General features: G+C 44.0%; 2 protein-coding genes across 3 annotated transcripts in view; both read left to right on the forward strand.

Moving 5' to 3' along the window:
- Window positions 1-20,610, forward strand: part of DOP1B (DOP1 leucine zipper like protein B) — a 248,579-nt gene that overhangs the window by 97,999 nt on the left and 129,970 nt on the right. The window lies entirely within an intron of this gene.
- The window catches only part of MORC3 (MORC family CW-type zinc finger 3), a 42,150-nt gene that overhangs the window by 20,868 nt on the left and 672 nt on the right, over window positions 1-20,610 (forward strand). Inside the window, exons 4-16 of the mRNA XM_054293742.1 lie at window positions 363-577; window positions 4,127-4,274; window positions 6,940-7,087; window positions 7,175-7,306; window positions 7,583-7,702; window positions 8,222-8,319; window positions 10,734-10,838; window positions 11,782-11,904; window positions 11,999-12,073; window positions 13,423-13,465; window positions 14,394-14,578; window positions 15,103-15,937; window positions 16,452-16,615. Of these exons, the coding sequence (XP_054149717.1) occupies window positions 363-577; window positions 4,127-4,274; window positions 6,940-7,087; window positions 7,175-7,306; window positions 7,583-7,702; window positions 8,222-8,319; window positions 10,734-10,838; window positions 11,782-11,904; window positions 11,999-12,073; window positions 13,423-13,465; window positions 14,394-14,578; window positions 15,103-15,937; window positions 16,452-16,615 (2,391 nt within the window). The remainder of the gene's footprint in view (window positions 1-362; window positions 578-4,126; window positions 4,275-6,939; window positions 7,088-7,174; window positions 7,307-7,582; window positions 7,703-8,221; window positions 8,320-10,733; window positions 10,839-11,781; window positions 11,905-11,998; window positions 12,074-13,422; window positions 13,466-14,393; window positions 14,579-15,102; window positions 15,938-16,451; window positions 16,616-20,610) is intronic.

Here is a 20,610-nt window from a genome sequence, read left to right on the forward strand (position 1 = left end):
GGGGACAGGTGAGCCACCAACCAGGTGGGAGGGGCAGGGTCTCAGGGGAAGATGACACCCAGACAGGCCAATGACCTCTGGGCACAGGGGCATCTTTGAACTTGACCAACCACACTACGACCTTCCTGGAATGTTAAGCCTGATTGACAGGACTCACTCAGCAAGGGGGCGAGGGGGAGGGGAGAGAGGTACAGGCACACCTGGGAAGGGACCCGCAAGTCTAAAACAGGACATTACAACACACTGCAACACTCACCATCCCATAATCTGAAGCTCAGACTCACACCCTAAAGCAGCACAGGATCTGAAAACCATAAAAGCTCCAAGCTGAGCCCTCACGCTCCCGTGTTCTCCCATTGCAGCTTCGGTTTCAGCGAGAAGTCGGTGATGAACGGCCGCGTCCCCGTGGGGCTCTACGGCAACGGCTTCAAGTCGGGCTCCATGCGCCTGGGCAAGGACGCCATCGTCTTCACCAAGAACGGCGACACCATGAGCGTGGGGCTGCTGTCCCAGACCTTCCTGGAGGCCACCAAGGCCGAGCACGTCATGGTGCCCATCGTCACCTTCACCAGCCAGCATATCCTTCCTGTGGGCACGGCTGGGGCTGCGGGTCTGGGGACAACGGCGCACAGAGGAAAGCTTGGGCTGCTCTTGGGGGTGTTGGTGGCAAAGTTTGCTCCTTGGAGGGGAGAAAGTTTTCAACTTTATATCAGTTTTCAACTTTATATCAGTTTTCAACTTTATACCAGTTTTCAACTTTATATCAGTTTTCAACTTTATATCGGTTTTCAACTTCATATCGGTTTTCAACTTTATATCGGTTTTCAACTTTATACCAGTTTTCAACTTCATATCAGTTTTCAACTTTATATCAGTTTTCAACTTCATATCAGTTTTCAACCTCGTATCACATTTTCACATTTGATCTCATTTATATAAAAAATGGATTGGTATGAAAATTTATTTCAAATTTGGATATAGGTGTTCATATCAAGTTTCTCCTTGGAGAAGTGAAAATTTTCAAGTTTATGTCAGAGTTTCCAGTTTATATAAAAACTTCAAGTTTATATTTTCAAATTTATATCACATTTTCAAATTTAACATAATTTATATCGAACATTAATTTATATTAAATTTTTATTATCAGATTTATACATGGATGTTTGTATCAAGTTTCTCCTTGGAGAAAATTTTCAAGTTTATATCAGAGTTTCCAGTTTATATAAAAACTTCAAGTTTATATTTTCAAATTTATATCACATTTTGAAATTTAATATAATTTATGTCAAACATGAGTTTATATTAAATTTTTATTATCAGATTTATACATGGATGTTTATATCAAGTTTCTCCTTGTAGAAGTGAAAATTTTCAAGTTTATATCAGAGTTTCCAGTTTATATAAAAACTTCAAGTTTGTATCAAATTTTCAAATTTAACATAATTTATATCAAACATGAATTTATATTAAATTTTTATTATCAGACTTATACATGGATGTTTGTATCAAGTTTCTCCTTGGAGAAAATTTTCAAGTTTATATCAGAGTTTCCAGTTTATATAAAAACTTCAAGTTTATATTTTCAAATTTATATCACATTTTCAAATTTAACATAATTTATATCAAACATTAATTTATATTAAATTTTTATTATCAGATTTATACATGGATGTTTATATCAAGTTTCTCCTTGGAGAAATGAAAATTTTTGAATTTAATATAATTTATATCAAAAATGAAATTATATGAAAATTTACATCAGATTTTCAAATCTATATATAGATATTTATATCAAAATTTTCTGCTTGGAGAGGAGAAATTTTTCAGATTTATATAAAATTTTCAAATTTGATATAATTTATATGAAAATATATCAAATTTAAAAATTTATGTATTGGTGTTTATATCAAAATTTCAAATTCATATCAATTTTAAATATAATTTTTATATCAAATGGTAAATTTTATATAATATATATAAATGAATTTATCTAAAATTTATATCAAATTTTCAAATTTATGTCAGTGTTTATATAAAAATTTTGAATTTATATGACAATTTCAAATTATATCAATTGTATATCAAAATTTTATCTCAAATTTTATCAATTTATTTTAATTGATAAATAATTGATAAATAAAAATAAATACATTTTAATATCAATTTTTATATAAAAATTAAATTTAATATCATTTATATAAAAAATTAATTGAGTGTTGTATGAAAGTATGGAAATTTATATCAAGTAAAGTATTAAAATTTATATCAAATTTTTAAATTTTCAAACTTATATATGGATATCTGTATCCAAATTTTCTCCTTGGAGAGGAATCATAAGGCAGAACATTCTGGGGTTGCTGTGATTGGTTAAAACTGAACCTCGAGGAGCTCAGAGCTGTGCAGTGGGAATGGGGGAGGGGAGCGCTGCCATTTCCCATTGCCTGCAGTTCTGTCCCTGTCCTTGTCCTTGTCCCTGTCCCTGTCCTTGTCCCTGTCCTTGTCCCTGTCCCATCCCTGTCCCTGTCCCATCCCTGTCCCTGTCCCTGTCCTGTCCCTGTCCTTGTCCCTGTCCCATCCCTGTCCCATCCCTGTCCCTGTCCCTGTCCCATCCCTGTCCTTGTCCCTGTCCCAGTCCCTGTCCCTGTCCCATTCTCTGTCCCAGTCCCTGTCCCTGTCCCAGTCCCTGTCCTTGTCCCTGTCCCTGTCCCAGTCCCTGTCCTGTCCCTGTCCCATCCCTGTCCCTGTCCCAGTCCCAGTCCCTGTCCCAGTCCCTGTCCCTGTCCCATCCCTGTCCCATTCTCTGTCCCAGTCCCTGTCCCATCCCTGTCCCATCCCTGTCCCATTCTCTGTCCCAGTCCCTGTCCTGTCCCTGTCCCTGTCCCTGTCCTGTCCCAGTCCTTGTCCCTGTCCCATCCCTGCCCCTGCCCCTGTCCCTGCCCCTGTCCCAGTCCCAGTCCCATCCCTGTCCTGTCCCTGTCCCAGTCCCTGTCCCAGTCCCAGTCCCTGTCCCATCCCTGTCCCTGTCCCTGTCCCTGTCCCATTCTCTGTCCCTGTCCCTGTCCCATCCCTGTCCCATCCCTGTCCCATCCCTGTCCCATTGTCTGTCCCAGTCCCTGTCCTTGTCCCTGTCCCTGTCCTGTCCCAGTCCCTGTCCTTGTCCCTGTCCCAGTCCCATCCCAGTCCCATCCCTGTCCTGTCCCTGTCCCATCCCAGTCCCTGTCCCATCCCTGTCCCTGTCCCTGTCCTGTCCCTGTCCCATCCCTGTCCCAGTCCCAGTCCCTGTCCCATCCCTGTCCCAGTCCCTGTCCCATCCCTGTCCTGTCCCTGTCCCTGTCCTGTCCCTGTCCCTGTCCTGTCCCTGTCCCTCTCCCTGTCCCTGTCCCTGTCCTGTCCCTCTCCATGTCCCAGTCCCTGTCCCATCCCTGTCCTGTCCCAGTCCCTGTCTCAGTCCCTGTCCCTGTCCCATCCCTGTCCCTGTCCCTCTCCCTGTCCCTGTCCTGTCCCTGTCCCTCTCCCTGTCCCTCTCCCTGTCCCAGTCCCTGTCCCTGTCCTGTCCCTGTCCCTCTCCCTGTCCCAGTCCCTGTCCCTGTCCCATCCCTGTCCCTGTCCGTGTCCCTGACCCTGTCCCATCCCAGTCCCTGTCCCTGTCCGTGTCTCTGTCCCAGTCCCTGTCCCTGTCCTGTCCCATCCCTGTCCCTGTCCCAGTCCCAGTCCCTGTCCCAGTCCCTGTCCCATCCCTGTCCCAGTCCCTGTCCCTGTCCCAGTCCCAGTCCCTGTCCCATCCCTGTCCCATCCCTGTCCCTGTCCTGTCCCATCCCTGTCCCATCCCTGTCCCTGTCCTGTCCCTGTCCCTCTCCCTGTCCCATCCCAGTCCCTGTCCCTGTCCGTGTCCCTGTCCCTGACCCTGTCCCATCCCAGTCCCTGTCCCAGTCCGTGTCCCTGTCCCTGTCCCATCCCTGTCCCGTCCCTGTCCTGTCCCTGTCCTGTCCCAGTCCCTGTCCCTGTCCGTGTCTCTGTCCCAGTCCCTGTCCCTGTCCTGTCCCTGTCCCTCTCCCTGTCCCATCCCAGTCCCTGTCCCAGTCCGTGTCCCTGTCCCTGTCCTGTCCCTGTCCTTAGCTCCGCCCACGGCAGCTCAGTGACCCCGCCGAGAGCAGGAGCAGCCTCAGGGCCATCCTCAGCCACTCCCTGTTCTGCACTGAGGAGAAGCTGCTGGCAGAGCTCGATGCCATCATTGGCAAGAAGGGCACCAGGATCATCATCTGGAACCTCCGAAAGTAAGAGAAATTCACTCTTTCACATCTCAGTAATTTCACATTTTCTTCCAGTGTGTGCAAACATAGAAGGATTTGGAACCTCAGAAAGTAAGAGAAACCCAGTCCCTTGCCTCTCTTTAATTTCACATTTTCTTTCAGTATTTGCAAGCATAGAAGGATTTGGAATCTTAGAAAGTAGGAGAAATCCAGTCTTTTACATCTCATTAATCTCATATTTTCTTTCAGTGTGTGCAAACACAGAAGGATTTGGAATCTTAGAAAGTAAAAGAAATCCAGTCTCTTACCTCTCACTTTTCACATTTTCTTTCAGTGTGTGCAAACACAGAAGGATTTGGAATCTTAGAAAGTAAGAGAAACCCAGTCTCTTACCTCTCACTAATTTCATATTTTCTTTCAGTGTATGCAAACAAAGAAGGATTTGGAATGTTAGAAAGTAAGAGAAATCCAGTCTCTTACTACTCATTAATTTCATATTTTCTAACAGTGTGTGCAAACATAGAAGGATTTGGAATCTTAGAAAGATAAACCCAGTGTCTTACATCTCATTAATTTCATATTTTCTTTCAGTGTGTGCAAACACAGAAGGATTTGGAACCTTAGAAAGTAAACGAAACCCAGTCCCTTACCTCTCACTAATTTCATATTTTCTTTCAGTATATACAAACACAGAAGGATTTGGAATCTTAAAAAGAAAGAGAAACCCAGTCTCTTACCCCTCATCAATTTCACATTTTCTTTCAGTGTATGCAAACATAGAAGCATCTAGAATCTCACAAAGTAAGAGAAATCCAGTCTTTTACATCTCTTTAATTTCACACTTTCTTTCAGTGTGTGCAAACACAGAAGGATTTGGAACCTTAGAAAGTAAGAGAAATCCACTCTTTTGCATGTCATGAATTTCACTCTTTGCATACACTGAAAAAAAACCAGAAGGATCTGGAATCTTAGAGATCAAGAGAAATCCAGTCTCTTACCACTCATTAATTTCATATTTTCTTTCAGTATTTGCAAGCATAGAAGTATTTGGAATCTTAGAAAGTAAGAAAAACCCAGTTTGTTACCTTTCATTAATCTCATCTTTTCCTTCAGTCTATACAAATACAGAAGGATTTGGAACGTTAGAAAGTAAGAGAAATCCAGTCTTTTACCACTCACTAATTTCACATTTTCTTGCAGTGTGTACAAACACAGAAGCATTTGGAACCTCAGAAAGTAAAAGAAATCAGTCTCTTACATCTCACTAATTCCACATTTTCTTTCAGTGTTTGCAAACATAGAAGCATCTAGAATCTCACAAAGTAAGGGAAAGCCAGTCTTTTACATCTCTTTAATTTCACATTTTCTTTCAGTGTGTGCAAACACAGAAGGATTTGGAATCTTAGAAAGATAAACCCAGTCTCTTACCTCTCACTAATTTCACATTTTCTTTCAGTGTATGAAAACCAGAAGAATTTGGAATCTTATAAAGTAAGAGAAACCCAGTCTCTTTTCACTAATTTCACATTTTCTTTCAGTGTTTGCAAACACAGAAGGATTTGGAATCTTAGAAAGTAAGAGAAATCCAGTCTCTTACTTTTCACTAATTTCATATTTTCTTTCAGTGTGTGCAAACCCAGAAGATTTTGGAATCTTAGAAAGTAAGAGAAACCCAGTCCCTTGCCTCTCACTAATTCCACATTTTCTTTCCGTGTGTGCAAACATGGAAGCATCTGGAACTTCAGTAAGAGAAACCCAGTCTCTCACCTCTCACTAATTTCACATTTTCTTTCAATGTGTGCAAACATAGAAGCATCTAGAATCTCACAAAGTAAGGGAAATCCAGTCTTTTACGTCTCTTTAATTTCACATTTTCTTTCAGTGTTTGCAAACATAAAAGGATTTGGAACCTTAGAAAGTAAGAGAAACCCAGTCTCTTACCTCTCACTAATTTCACATTTTCTTTCAGTGTATGCAAACATAGAAGGAATTGGAATCTTAGAAAGTAAGAGAAATCCAGTCTCTTACCACTCATTAATTCAATATTTTTTTTCAGTGTGTACAACCAAAGAAGGATTTGGAATCTTAGAAAGTAAGAGAAATCCAGTCTTTTACCACTCACTAATTTCACATTTTCTTTCAGTGTTTGCAAACATGGAAGAATTTGGAATTTTAGAAAGATAAACCCAGTCTCTTACATCTCACTAATTCCACATTTTCTTTCAGTGTATGCAAATATAGAAGGATTTGGAATCTTAGAAAGTAAGAGAAACCCAGTCCCTTGCCTCTCACTAATTTCACATTTTCTTTCAGTGTGAAAACATAGAAGAATTTGGAATCTTAGAAAGATAAACCCAGTCTCTTACCTCTCACTAATTTCACATTTTCTTTCAGTGTGTGCAAACATAGAAGCATCTCTTTCAGTAAGAGAAATCCAGTCTCTTACCTCTCACTAATTTCATATTTTCTTTCATTGTATGCAAACACAGAAGGATTTGGGGGTTCTTTGTGTGTGGAATAACTGGAACAAGCTGTGTGCAGTTTACAATTTGAATTCCCATTTTTTATTTTAGCAAATCTCTGAGGAATTCCCCTTTTTTTCCTTCTTTCCTGGCTCCACCGCAACACCTCCTCTTGTATTTGCCTTTTTCCCCCTGTAATTAATCCATTTTCCCATCTTCATTCTTAGAGACAAAAATGACAAACCAGAATTTGACTTTGACAAGGACAAATATGACATCAGAATCCCAGAAGACTTGGATGAAACAGGCAAAAGAGGCTACAAAAAACAGGAGAGGATGGACCAGATTGTTCCAGAAAGCGATTACTCCCTCAGAGTACGTGTTGGGGCTTTAAAATTGGGATTATTTTTGGAAGCTGGAGGGTGTAAATGTTTTAATTTTAACAGGATCTGTTTTTTATAGGCTTACTGCAGTATTTTGTACCTGAAGCCAACCATGCAGATCATCCTGAGAGGGCAGAAAGTGAAAACTCAGCTGGTTTCCAAAAGTTTGGCCTTCATTGAGAGGGATATTTACAGACCCAAATTTCTCAATGTATCCTTTAATATTCCCTTTGCAGAGCTGAATTCTGTGACTGGATTTTGTTCAGTTCTGTTGATAAATTTTGGGTTATTTTTTTGTGGGGTTTTTGGTGGTTTTTTTGGTTTGGTTTGGTTTTTTGTTGTTGTTGTTTTGTTCTGGTTTTTTTTAAGTCCTACTGAAGGAATTGTCTCAATATAAGAAAAAGAACCTCTAAGACCCACTCAGATTAACTCTTATTTTTTGTGTTCTGTGAAATTCACCCTATTTTTCCTTAATATCTGCCCAAAGGCCAAAACAGTCAGAATTACTTTTGGATTTAACTGCAGGAACAAAGATCACTATGGAATAATGATGTACCACAAAAACAGACTCATCAAAGCTTATGAAAGAGTTGGCTGTCAGTTGAAGGTAAGAAATTGAGGCTTCAGACTATTTCAACATCTTGATTAATTCCATTCAAACACTGATTTTAAAAAAGAATATGGATGGAAGGCAAGATATTGTTGTATATTTTATAAAATCACTTTTTTTTTAGTGTGCAGCAGTTTAAAATTATATTAAATTCTTTGGTTTTGAGCTGTTTGATACAAAAATATGAATCTGAGCACATCTTTCAGGACAAAAAGAGGGGTGGAGCAGAGGGTTTGTTCTTTAGGGGTTTATATCAAGATTTTCTCCTTGCAGAGGAGTCACAAGCCAGAAAATCCTTTTTATTTTATTTTACAGTTTATAATAATATTAATATTATAATAATATTTTATTATCATTATAATATATATTATTATAATAATATTTTATAATATTTTATTTTACAGTTTATTAACTGTATCTAAGTGTAGATACAGTTAATAATTACCTCCAGCCAACTCTTGCAGTATTGCCATGGATTTTGTGTTGGTTTTCCTGAGAAACTTTCATTCCTTGCAGGCAAACAACATGGGTGTGGGTGTTGTTGGGATTATTGAGTGCAACTTCCTCAAACCAACTCACAACAAACAGGATTTTGACTACACCAATGAATACAGGTATTTTTATCTGCATTTTCTAGCCTTATAATAATCATTAATTTAATATTATCATTTCCTGGGAAATACTTGATAAAGCTGCTTCTTTAAATAGGAAGAATAAAAGTTTCTGGTGTTGTGGCCAAACCTGGTTTAAATGCTAACAATTCTTTTTAGATCCTTTTTTGTCTGCCCTCCTCTTTCCTTATAAATTTTTTCCACAATTTCCTCACCACCTTGTTCCCATGTTTCCCCTGGATATTCTTTGGTGGTTGTTCAGGAGGAGGCATTTTCCATGTGCCCAGCAGTGCTTTTAATGTGGATTTTAATGTGGAAATGTTGGGCATTGATTGCAAACATTGATTGAAGCATTTCCTGTGTGTGGCACCAGCAGTGCCCTTGGCACAGGAGCTGGGAATGCCCTGGGCAGGCACAGGGAGCAGGGAATTTTTCCACTTTTTGGGGTTTTTGGAGCACTTCACATGAAAAGGATCTTTCCTCAACCTTGGGTTTGATTTGTGTGTCAGCACCCCAGGAAATCTGGAATTTGTGCCCAACCATGTCCAAAAAAAAATGGAATTAAGTCAATATCCAGACAAGGGGGGAGAATCAGAGGATTATTAAAGCTGGAAAAGCCCTCCAAACCTTACAGTGCCTCATCCAGTTGTTCCTGGACACAACTTTGGGGTGGAGGAGTGAGTTCATCTGACAATTAAATTATAATGAGCCAAGTTCATGTGAGGAGAGGGAATTCACCCAGCTGCTGCTTCATGAACACAACAGCTTCTCCTGTCCTGGCTGCTCTGTCAGCTCCTGGGGCCATGGAGTTCCCATTCCTGCAGGGATTGGTGCCTGCCTGTGGTGTCCCCACTCTGCTGAGCTGTTTGTCACCAGGAGCATTCCCCATGGCAGCTGCATTCATCCCATGCAGCAGCAGCAGCTGCATTTCCTGTGCTTTCAGGGCTGTGAAATGGGAATGGAACTCCCCAACTTTGTCTGGTGTTACCCCCAGCCACCTCCCCTGCACTTGGGACGTGGGTGGGCACAGGGACACCACACCTGAGACAGATCCTGGGAAGCTTTTTGTGCCAGCAGTGCTCCAGTGTTGGAGAATTTTGCTCAGAAACGGCTTCTAGAGTTTTGTTCAGACATGCCATAATCATATACAGCTGATGGAAAAGCAAAAGGCAGCTGTGAGGAGCAAATTCTCACAGCCTGTTTCTGTAAACAACAAGGTTCTCAGGCACGTTTATGTAAACAGCAGAAGTTCTCAGGTTGTTTTTAATAACAAGTAAACCTTGTCCTTGGATAAGTTTTGAGAAAGCAAAAGTTGACAAACATGGAGGCCTTGAGAACCGTTCATATCAGGGTGAGAACACAAATCTTGGTTTCAATAACAAACCACAGGTATTGAAAACAAAAGGAGGGGTTAATGTGTAATCTGTGACCTGTGGTGAGCTCAGATTTTGCAATATGCATGAGCTTAATTAACGCCACGATAAAAATGTGTAAGTGACATCAATAAACTCGGAGTCGATGCTGATCAGCAAGGATGCGTCGTCTCCCTTCAATACTCCAGGATTTCACCTGCAGAGCTGTGAGCCTGAGGGAAGGTGCCCTGCACTTCTTCCCTCCCACAAAATGGATGTGGTGCCATCCATGGCTCCCTGCTCCTTTCTGCCCTTCTGTGTCCCCTGGCTCAGCAGTTCCTGCACAGCTGACCTGGATCCAAGCTCTGCTCACACTTTGAGGTCACTGCACGAACATTGGTGTTGGTTTGAGGCCCAGGGCTGGGCTGGTTACTCATGCACTGGATTGCTCAGAGCTGGATTCCAGGGGCTCTCCTCCCTCCTGGGTGTGCCAGCTCTGGCAGTCCCTGAGCTGCACCAAACAAAAAACCCAGAAACAAAACTGAAAATTACCCTGAGTGAGACTGAGCTGCTGCTTTTATCAGAGTGCAGAGTTTGTATCAAATGTTTGCCAGCTCCTTGTTGTGAAGTTGGACATCAGCCTGAGAGTAGCCATGAACCTGCACTTGGGGTGTGCAGAACAGCCAGAACCAGGGTCAGGTGCTGGGTTGGTTTTGTGCTTTTTTAAATTCCCAGGTTGAGGCTGAGCTGGTGAAACCCTTCCAGGATTTGCTCTGTCCATCAGCAGCACTTTTGATTTCAGCCTTTGTGCTCTGACTTGTATTTCCAGGAGTTCCTTTGCTGACAAACATGACTTCAGATAATTTCTCATTTCTACAGGTTTCTAAGTAAAAACTTTGTATAAAAGAAAAAAGGAAAAGCTTTTAAAAAGCTTTTTTCCCACTCTTGTGCAATTAGAAATATTAAAGTGGTTCATGCACTTTTTCTGTCACTGGAGTTTATAAAGGTTCTTTCTGTGCTAGAATTGGATAATTCAAGGTGATCTTTAAATTCTTTTCTTTGTAGACTCACAATAGCAGCACTGGGAGAGAAGCTCAACGATTACTGGAACGAGATGAAAACCAAGAAAAACGAGGAATATCCCTTGGCTCTGCCCGTCGAGGAGATCCAGTGAGTCCCATGTGTGACAGCAGGGAGAGCTGAGCACTCTGTCCCTGGTCTGTGTGACAGGAGAGCCCTCTCTGGTGTGCAGGTGTATTACAGCGACCTGAGGTGGTCGCTGGGGTGAGAGAAGGACGAGAATCTTGTTTCTTGATCAGAAGGCTGGATTTATTGATATATGATATATAATACGTTATAACTATACTAAATAGAATAAAGAGAGAAGTTGCAGATGCTGCTAAGCTAAGAATGGAAAGAAAGAATCTCTAACAAAGTTGTGTCCAGGGACTCTGTCCCCAGCTTGCTCCTGTGATTGGCCCTTAATTATAAACATGGGAACATGAACTGTTGAAGTGAAGGGAGAAGCGACCATCCGAATGATGCATCGAACTCCGATTTATTGATCAATCAGTCACTTTATATAACAGTGTTAATTAACTTCATGCATATTGCAAAATCCGAGCTCACGATAGGTTAACAGAGAAAACTCTAACCACTCCTTTTGTTTTACAATACCTACAATTGTTTATTAAAAACAGAACCAACGTTCCCACTGTGATATGAGAGTTTCCCAAAACTTCCATATCTGTTCCCAGGGAGCCAGCTTTTCCCAGACAGAGTGCTTTGCTTGTTATGGGAAGACTGTCTGAGAACCTTCTTATTTATAAAATCAAGCCTGGGAACTGCTTTAGGAACTGCTTTACAACCACCTTTTACTTTTCTCTCAATTGTATGCCTTCATGGCCTTTTTCTTTAAGCCATGCTTGAACTAAACTCTCCAACAATGAACCAATCCCAGGTGCATCCTATTGCACTCCACAGCAGCCGATAACAATTGTTTACATTCTCTTTCTGGGGGCCCTTGCTTCCCAGAAAACGAACAAATCCCAAAGAAAGGATTTCTGTGGAAAAATGTCTGCGACATCGGTGCTGGTTTCTTTGGGTTTTGCAGGAAGCAGCCTGACCAGACGTGGGTGCAGTGCGACGCCTGCCTCAAGTGGCGCAAGCTGCCGGACGGGATCGAGCACCTGCCCGAGAAGTGGTACTGCTCCCTGAACCCCGACCCCCAGTTCAGGTAAGGGACACCCCGCCCTCACACCCCCCTGGCAGCAGCAGGGGTGCTCAGCTCCTTCTCCCGTGGGGTTTTCTCTGTTCTCTTCTTCCCTCAGGAATTGTAATGTGCCAGAGGAACCGGAGGATGATGATTTAATACACCCCACGTACGAGAAAACCTACAAGAAAAAGTGAGTTCTGAGACTTCTACAGGGCTCTAAACACTACCAAGGAGAGCTGGGCAGCAGTTGGGGTGACAGTCCAGCTCCCAGAGGGGTGGTGTTCCAGAGGATTTGGCAGTGTGGGAATAATCAGTTTGGGATGTTCCATCAATAAATGAACAATCAGTTTGGGATGTCCCATAAATAAACGAACAGTCAGTTTGGGATGTCCCATCAATAAATGAACAATCAGTTTGGGACATCCCATCAATAAATGAACAATCAGTTTGGGATGTCCCATCAATAAATGAACAGTCAGTTTGGGATGTTCCATCAATAAATGAACAATCAGTTTGGGATGTTCCATCAATAAATGAACAATCAGTTTGGGCTGTCTCAGAAATAAATGAACAATCAGTTTGGGATGTCCCATCAATTAATGAACAATCAGTTTGGGATCCCATAAATAAATGAGCAATCAGTTTGGAATGTGCCATCAATAAATGGATAATCAGTTTGGGATGTTCTATCAATAAATGAACAGTCAGTTTGGGACATCCCATAAATAAATGAACAGTCAGTTTGGGACATCCCATAAATAAATGAACAATTAGTTTGGGATGTCCTATAAATAAATGAACAATCAGTCTGGGATGTCCTATAAATAAATGAACAATCAGTTTGGGACATCCTGTAAATAAATGAACAATCAGTTTGGGATGTCCCATCAATAAATGAACAATCAGTTTGGGATGTCCCATAAAAAATGAATAATAAGATTGGGGTGTCCCATAAAAAATGAATAATAAGATTGGGACATCCCATCAATAAATGAACAATCAGTTTGGGACGTCCCATCAATAAATGAACAGTCAGTTTGGGACATCCTGTAAATAAATGAACAGTCAGTTTGGGACATCCCATCAATAAATGAACAGTCAGTTGGGATGTCCCATAAACAAACTCTGAGGGCTGTTAGGAGACCTTGGCTGTGTAACTTTCAAAGGCCCACATTGAAGCATGTTGAAAAGATCAATAAATTTATTTAGGAATAAAAGAGTTCTTAGCTAAGGTGTATGACAAAAACAAATTTGGGTAATTGTGATGCTGCCTCACATTCTAGAATGGGGAGTTTGGGGTTGTTTTAAATATTTTAATCAATAATCTAGAGGGAACTTGTTGGAAGTTAAGCTAACCTCAGAGAAGTTTCCAGCTTCCTGAGGAAATTTTCATTCAATAAACAAGAATACTTGGATTATTGTATCTAGCTGAGATGAGAAGTATTGTGTTTGCTTTTAGATCTTAGATTTTGTTTTTATAATCAATGAACAGTTTGAGTCTAAACTTTTCATTTCTGTTTTTTCCTTGCTGCTGTGCAGGGACAGGGAAAAACTGAAGAGGAGACTGGAGTACAGCCACCAGGTAACTGCTGGGGCTGCCAGGAGCTGCCCTGTGTCTGCTTCAGCATCCATTGTACTCTGCAGGATTTGCTCACCATGAGGAAACCCCAAATCCCCTTTCTTAGCTGGAAAATCCACCATTTCTGTCTCCTTAGGAAGGAGTTTGAGAGGGACAAAGGTCCCTGGCCAAAACTGGAGGGGATGGCAGTCACTGGTGGCTGTTTTATGGCAGGACACCCAGTTCTTGAAAGAAGACAGTAAAATCCCAACAAATCCCTGGAAAGGGGATTTGTTGGACAGAGATGTGATGAGGACATAAAAGTAAAGATGCCCCTAAAAGTGGGGATCTCAGTGGGGATAGACAGAGGTGGAACAGCTACACTTGTGCAGGGAGTCACTCAAATTCAGGTTAAACCCAGATGCAGATCCAGGTGTTTGATGGGGAGGTCTGGATTCTAACTCAGAATCAAATTTTTTAAGTGGGATTTCATTTCACTTGCATTGCACGTCAATTTCTGACCTAAGATCATTTCTGGAGAAGAGATGCTGCATGTGCTGTTTTAACTTATTTATTTCATTTTACTGTTTCTCTGCCATTACATCTACCCCAGTACAAAAGGAATTTCTAAAAGTGAAAATATTGCTCATTTTGGGCCAGCTTAGTGAACCCTGAGCGGCTTTCCCAGGGATGTCTGTCCTGGAGTTTGTGGACACAGCTTGGGAAAAGCTCTTGCCTGGGATTCTGCACAGCACTTTAAAATGAAAAAGTGGATTTGCAGTAGTCCAGTCAGCATTTATCATCCCAAAATCCTGAGTCTGGGTTCAAGGAGGTACTTGGATATAGAAATATCAGAATTTTAGTTGTTGGTATATAAAGAATTGCTTAAATCTCTCCTGAAGAATCTACTAATATCTGTTTATTTCCATTCTTAACTTACATTGTCTTATAGATCAATAATGAAATATTTTTAAAAACATCTGTTTCTTCAAGTAAAGACTTCAAACCATTCTCACCTTCAAGTGCAAAGGAAGCTCTTCCAAGGTTACTTATACCAAAATCCTCAGATGCTTCTGTTAGAAGGTCTCTGCCCATTTTAATTAAAGTATCTTCCCCTCATGTGGATGCTGATAGCAGGTGAGTGGACCTGTACAAAGGAGATTCCTGTTTATTTCTAAAATTAATAAATTAATGACAATGATGGGGAGAAATTAATGAAAATGATGATTGGGGGAAGCTTCAGCTGCTGAAATTCCTGTGGGAATCCTGGGAGCATGGGAAGCTCCAGGAGACTTTGTCAAGTACAAAAGTGAATGTAAGAAAATGAGAAAGGAGCATTTTTAATGATTTGTGTGCTCAGGAACAGAATTTGTGTTCTCCACACTCCACAGGCTGTTTTCCTGAAACTCTGGGGATGTTCTGGGAATACTGGGTGTGTTTCAGAATAATGTGGGAGTGTGGATGGCAGGCACTTATTTTTACAGGAATTTATTCTGATTAAAATCCCATGCAGGTGATTTTCTGGAGTGGTAATTTTTGAACAGTGCTCAGAGAAACACTGCACATGCTTGGAAACAAATAATTTGGCAGCATTTAAGCAAATAAAGTGATGATTTTAATATTTTAATAAATAATGATTATTTGAATGTTTTCCTCCTCAGCCTCAAAAGGAGGACGCAGAGCTGTGCGACACCCGTGTCCCTAAAGACGCCTCGGCTCAGTGACAAAACATTTAACAACCACGAGGAGGAGGATGATGATGATGAAGATGTCATCATTTTAGAGGAGAGCAGCACTCCAAAGCCTTCAGCAGATCCTGATGTTCCTGTGGTGAAAACAGAATGCATCAATTTGGATCAGGAGGAGAAGCAGAAGGAAAACTCTGCTGTGGGGGAGCCTTGCAGTGCCACCACCTCAGAGGCAAGGAGTGAACAGCTGAGCTCAGCAACACAGACAGAGCTCCCCAAGCTGGTGGTGAAAAAGGAGGAGGTGGAGGACATCCCAGTCCAGGTTCCTGGGCCAGGGATGGAAAAGGAGCAGCCCAGGGTCAATGGCGTTCCTGAGACATCTGTAGAGATGGAAAATGAACTGAAAAATCAGCTGCAATCATTGAACAGAGAAAAAGAAATGTACCAAAGCAAATGTGAAGCGTTAACCAAACAGGTGCAAACACTGGAGCAGCAGCTTTTGGAGATGAATAATAAATATGTGAAAAAGGAGATGTGCCATCAGGCCACAGAGACAGCTCCCTGCTGTGGAGAAGGGAACGCTGACGGGAGGAGCCTGGCAGAGGTGACAGCGCTCTATGAGCAGGCCCTGGGCGAGATAGCAACGCTCAGGGAGCAGTGCAGCACCCTGCAGAACCTAAAGACTGAGTGCAGCAAATGTGCTGATGGAGAGAGCAGGAGCGAGCTGGATGAGATGGCCGTGCAGCTGGATGAGGTTTTCAGGCAGCTGGACAAGTGCACCACTGAGAGGGACAGCTACAAAAGCCAGGTACACCTGCCAAAACACTCCTGACACTGTGATTATCTCTGGTTTTTACTCCCTGTTTCACAGCACTTCTATTACAGGGACTTGTTGAAGGTCTCCATGGTGAGAGAAAGACGAGAATCTTGTTTCTTGATCAGAAGGCTGGATTTATTGATATATGATATATAATACATTATTACTATACTAATAAGAATAAAGAGAAAAGTTGCAGATGCTGCTAAGCTAAGAATGGAAAGAAAGAATCTCTAACAAAGTTGTGTCCAGGGACTCTGTCCCCAGCTTGCTCCTGTGATTGGCCTTTAATTATAAACATGGAACATGAACCAATCCCAGGTGCATCCCATTGCATTTACAGCAGCTGATAACAATTGTTTACATTCTCCTCTGGGGCCTCTGCTTCCCAGAAAATGCAGAAATCTGAAAGAAAGGATTTCTGTGAAAAAATGTCTGTGACACACTTCTGCTACACAAGGTTTTGAATAGTTTTCACAGCTTGATTTTTCTTTTTGATTGGCAGATTGAAGTCCTGGAAGTGGAGAAGAACCAAATGGCCTGTCAGTGTGAGGAGCTCAAGGCAGAGCTGGCTCAGTTAAAAGCTTCCATCCCCCAGGCTGTAGCACGGGCAAATGATTCTACCACCAGTAATGTAGAAGACTCTGTAAATTTTTCTGATGGAGAAAGGTATCAGTTTTGTTCTTTCTAGATGTTATTTCAAGATTTTTGCTTGTTGGTTTGTATTTCAAATGTTTTGATGAAGGTTATGTTTGATAATTGTATAATAAAATGTGATGCTTGCAATTCTTTTCTACTGCCTTTTGTGACTACTAACTAATGTTGTTTTTTCTTTTTTATCAAGTGATGTTTGTGATTTATGATTTGTGTGAGCAGGATTGGCCACAACAGAATAGCAAACAGATGCTTCTGAAAATACCCAAAATGTTGTATAATTTCTAAACACAACTTGCAAACCAAGGAGAGAGAAGGGAGGCAGGAAAGAGGAGGGTGATCATTATTTTCTGCTGTGTAATGAACTTCACTTTGAGAGTCTATTTTTCTCTCTTGAATCAACTCAAGAGTCTGGATTTGAAACTTTCCTGTAAGAACTCCTTGCTGCAGGCAAATCCTGTGGAATCAGGGTCTGGGGTGTGTCTTGGAATTAAACAAGGATTGAAACTTCCAGCTGGAGAGCTTGGAGCTCTTGGGAGGTGGGAACAGCACACGCACAAAACCCAGAGCAGGGGGAGGCAGAGTGAGCTGAGGTCTCTGCCGGGGGAGAATCCAAGGGGGAGCATCAGCTGGGATAAAAGGGGACTCAATTAAGGGATCAATTCAGGAATTGAGGTATTTCAGAGGGAGGTTTAGGGCCTTGTAGTATCTGCAGAAGTTTAACGTTCCTGAAAAAAGGCAGTTGTTATGCCCATATTTAGGACAGCCAGAGCTCCATCCTGTCACTGCAGCCTCAATCCCAGGGAAAACATGGAATAAATCTGCCTGGAAGTCACCTGCAGCCCCATGTGAGTCAAAAGGGAGTGAGGACAACCAGTGTGGGGTGACTGAGGGCAAACTGGGGAGCAGCAGCAAGGCCAAGGATGGAAAAGGCTTTTGCACCTCAACTCCTGTGTCCAGTTCTGTGCCACTTTAAAAGGGCATTGAGGGGCTGGAGTGTGGCCAGGGAGGGGCTGGAAAACAAATCCTGGGAGGAGCAGCTGAGGGAGCTGGGGGGGCTCAGCCTGGAGCAAAGGAGGCTCAGGGGGGACCTCAGTGCTCTGCACAGCTCCTGCCAGGAGGGGCAGGGAAAGGAGGAGAGGAAATGGCCTCAGATGGCACCAGGGCAGGCTCAGGTTGGAGACTGGCACAGAAAATTTCCCTGGCAGAGTGGTCAGGCCTTGGGCTGAGCTGCCCAGGGAGGTTTGGAGTCCCTGTCTGTGGGAGTGCTCAGGGATGTCATTGTGGGGGATTGTTGGACTGGATAATCCCAAAGTTCTCTTCCAGCCCTGGGGATCCTGGGATTCATGGCCTGGGTGACAGAGCCAAATGAACTCAATAAATTCCTGATGCCATCACATTGGAGTGAGCTCAGGAGGGCAGAGCTGCTGCTGAGGGACTTTGACCAATTCCACAAACGAGCTGGAGAAAATCCCCTGAAAATTCCACAGAGCACCTGTGAACTCCTGCCGGGGCAGAAGCTGGAGGAAGTCCCGGTGGTGCTGGGGTGGCAGGGCAGTGACAGCCAGCACAGGGAGAGCCAGCACAGTGACAGCCAGCGCAGTGACAGCCAGCAGTGACAGCCAGTGCAGTGACAGCCAGTGCAGTGACAGCCAGCGCAGTGACAGCCAGCGCAGTGACAGCCAGTGCAGTGACAGCCAGTGCAGTGACAGCCAGCGCAGTGAGAGCCAGCGCAGTGACAGCCAGCGCAGTGACAGCCAGCGCAGTGACAGCCAGTGCAGTGACAGCCAGCAGTGACAACCAGTGCAGTGAGAGCCAGCGCAGTGACAGCCAGTGCAGTGACAGCCAGCGCAGTGAGAGCCAGTGCAGTGACAGCCAGTGCAGTGACAGCCAGCGCAGTGAGAGCCAGCGCAGTGACAGCCAGCGCAGTGACAGCCAGCGCAGTGACAGCCAGTGCAGTGACAGCCAGCAGTGACAACCAGTGCAGTGACAGCCAGCAGTGACAGCCAGCAGTGACAGCCAGTGCAGTGACAGCCAGCGCAGTGACAGCCAGCAGTGACAGCCAGCAGTGACAGCCAGCGCAGTGACAGCCAGCGCAGTGACAGCCAGCGCAGTGAGAGCCAGCACAGGGAGAGCCAGTGCAGTGACAGCCAGCGCAGTGAGAGCCAGTGCAGTGACAGCCAGTGCAGTGACAGCCAGCAGTGACAGCCAGTGCAGTGACAGCCAGCACAGTGACAGCCAGCACAGTGACAGCCAGTGCAGTGACAGCCAGTGCAGTGAGAGCCAGCACAGGGAGAGCCAGTGCAGTGACAGCCAGCAGTGACAGCCAGTGCAGTGACAGCCAGCACAGTGACAGCCAGCACAGTGACAGCCAGTGCAGTGACAGCCAGCAGTGACAGCCAGTGCAGTGACAGCCAGTGCAGTGACAGCCAGCAGTGACAGCCAGCAGTGACAGCCAGCGCAGTGACAGCCAGCGCAGTGACAGCCAGCGCAGTGACAGCCAGCGCAGTGAGAGCCAGCACAGGGAGAGCCAGTGCAGTGACAGCCAGCGCAGTGACAGCCAGCGCAGTGACAGCCAGCGCAGTGAGAGCCAGTGCAGTGACAGCCAGTGCAGTGACAGCCAGCGCAGTGAGAGCCAGCGCAGTGAGAGCCAGCGCAGTGACAGCCAGCGCAGTGACAGCCAGTGCAGTGACAGCCAGCAGTGACAGCCAGCGCAGTGACAGCCAGCGCAGTGACAGCCAGCACAGTGACAGCCAGCACAGTGACAGCCAGCAGTGACAGCCAGCGCAGTGACAGCCAGCGCAGTGAGAGCCAGCGCAGTGACAGCCAGTGCAGTGACAGCCAGCAGTGACAACCAGTGCAGTGACAGCCAGCAGTGACAGCCAGCAGTGACAGCCAGTGCAGTGACAGCCAGCGCAGTGACAGCCAGCAGTGACAGCCAGCAGTGACAGCCAGTGCAGTGACAGCCAGCAGTGACAGCCAGTGCAGTGAGAGCCACCACAGTGACAGCCAGCAGTGACAGCCAGCAGTGACAGCCAGTGCAGTGAGAGCCACCACAGTGACAGCCAGCAGTGACAGCCAGCAGTGACAGCCAGCAGTGACAGCCAGCGCAGTGACAGCCAGTGCAGTGACAGCCAGCACTGCTCTCTGCTGGTGGCACCTCCCAGAGCTCCTGCTGGGCTGGGCTGGGCTGGGCTGGGCAGGGCCGGTGCCTCCTCCCTCTGCCGGGCATGGGCAGCCCAGCCAGGCAGTGCTGGATCCAGAGTGGAGAATAACCTGGATAATTCCCACAGCCTCAGTCTTAAAAAAGAAATTGCCCCACATTAAAAATTACCTGTCAGCGTTTAATTTTATTTTTCATTATAGCTCTGATGTGTGTTTATTAAAAGAATCAGCAAATAAATGCAGGAGTTGGAAGTAACTTCCCCCACAAGTTGATGGAGATATGGCAGCACTGGGAGAGCTGGAGAAAGGATCTGAGAGTAGAAGGAAATGGGCCACAGAAGGGATGGCTCATGGCAAAACAGTTTGATCAGGAAGAGGACACAGCAAAGACATCCAGGAAAGGAACCACAAAAAGGGAGGCACAGCCTTTTCCCTGGGCTAGAACTCTCCCTTCCTATTTATATTTTAAAGCCTTTGGACAAACTCCTCTTTCTTGCCTTCTCCTCTCTTTTTCTCTCCTTTTGTTCCTGTGGGTTGTGGTAGTTTGGGTTTCTCAATGGATAAAAATCCCAGGCCTTAATGCTGCTTTGAGCAATACAGGTGGTGTGGGGAAAAGGATTGTACCAAAGCTTATTGTGAAATATTTCTGACAGGAATTCAGTTTGGTATTGCTTTCAAACTTTGAGGGAAAATTTGAGGGAATATCCCCCTTCAAGCTGAAAACTGAAGAAGAGCTTGGAAAACCTGGTAGATTTAGAAATAATCTCGATGCAGCTTTACCTGCATCCATTTTTTTGTTGTTTTATGGGAATCAGAAGAAGAGCTCGGAAAACCTGGTAGATTTA

Source organism: Melozone crissalis, unplaced genomic scaffold (assembly GCF_028551555.1).
Source record: "Melozone crissalis strain CALT ecotype California unplaced genomic scaffold, PUWL_Pcris_2 ptg000187l_1, whole genome shotgun sequence".
NCBI classification, from domain to species: domain Eukaryota; kingdom Metazoa; phylum Chordata; class Aves; order Passeriformes; family Passerellidae; genus Melozone; species Melozone crissalis.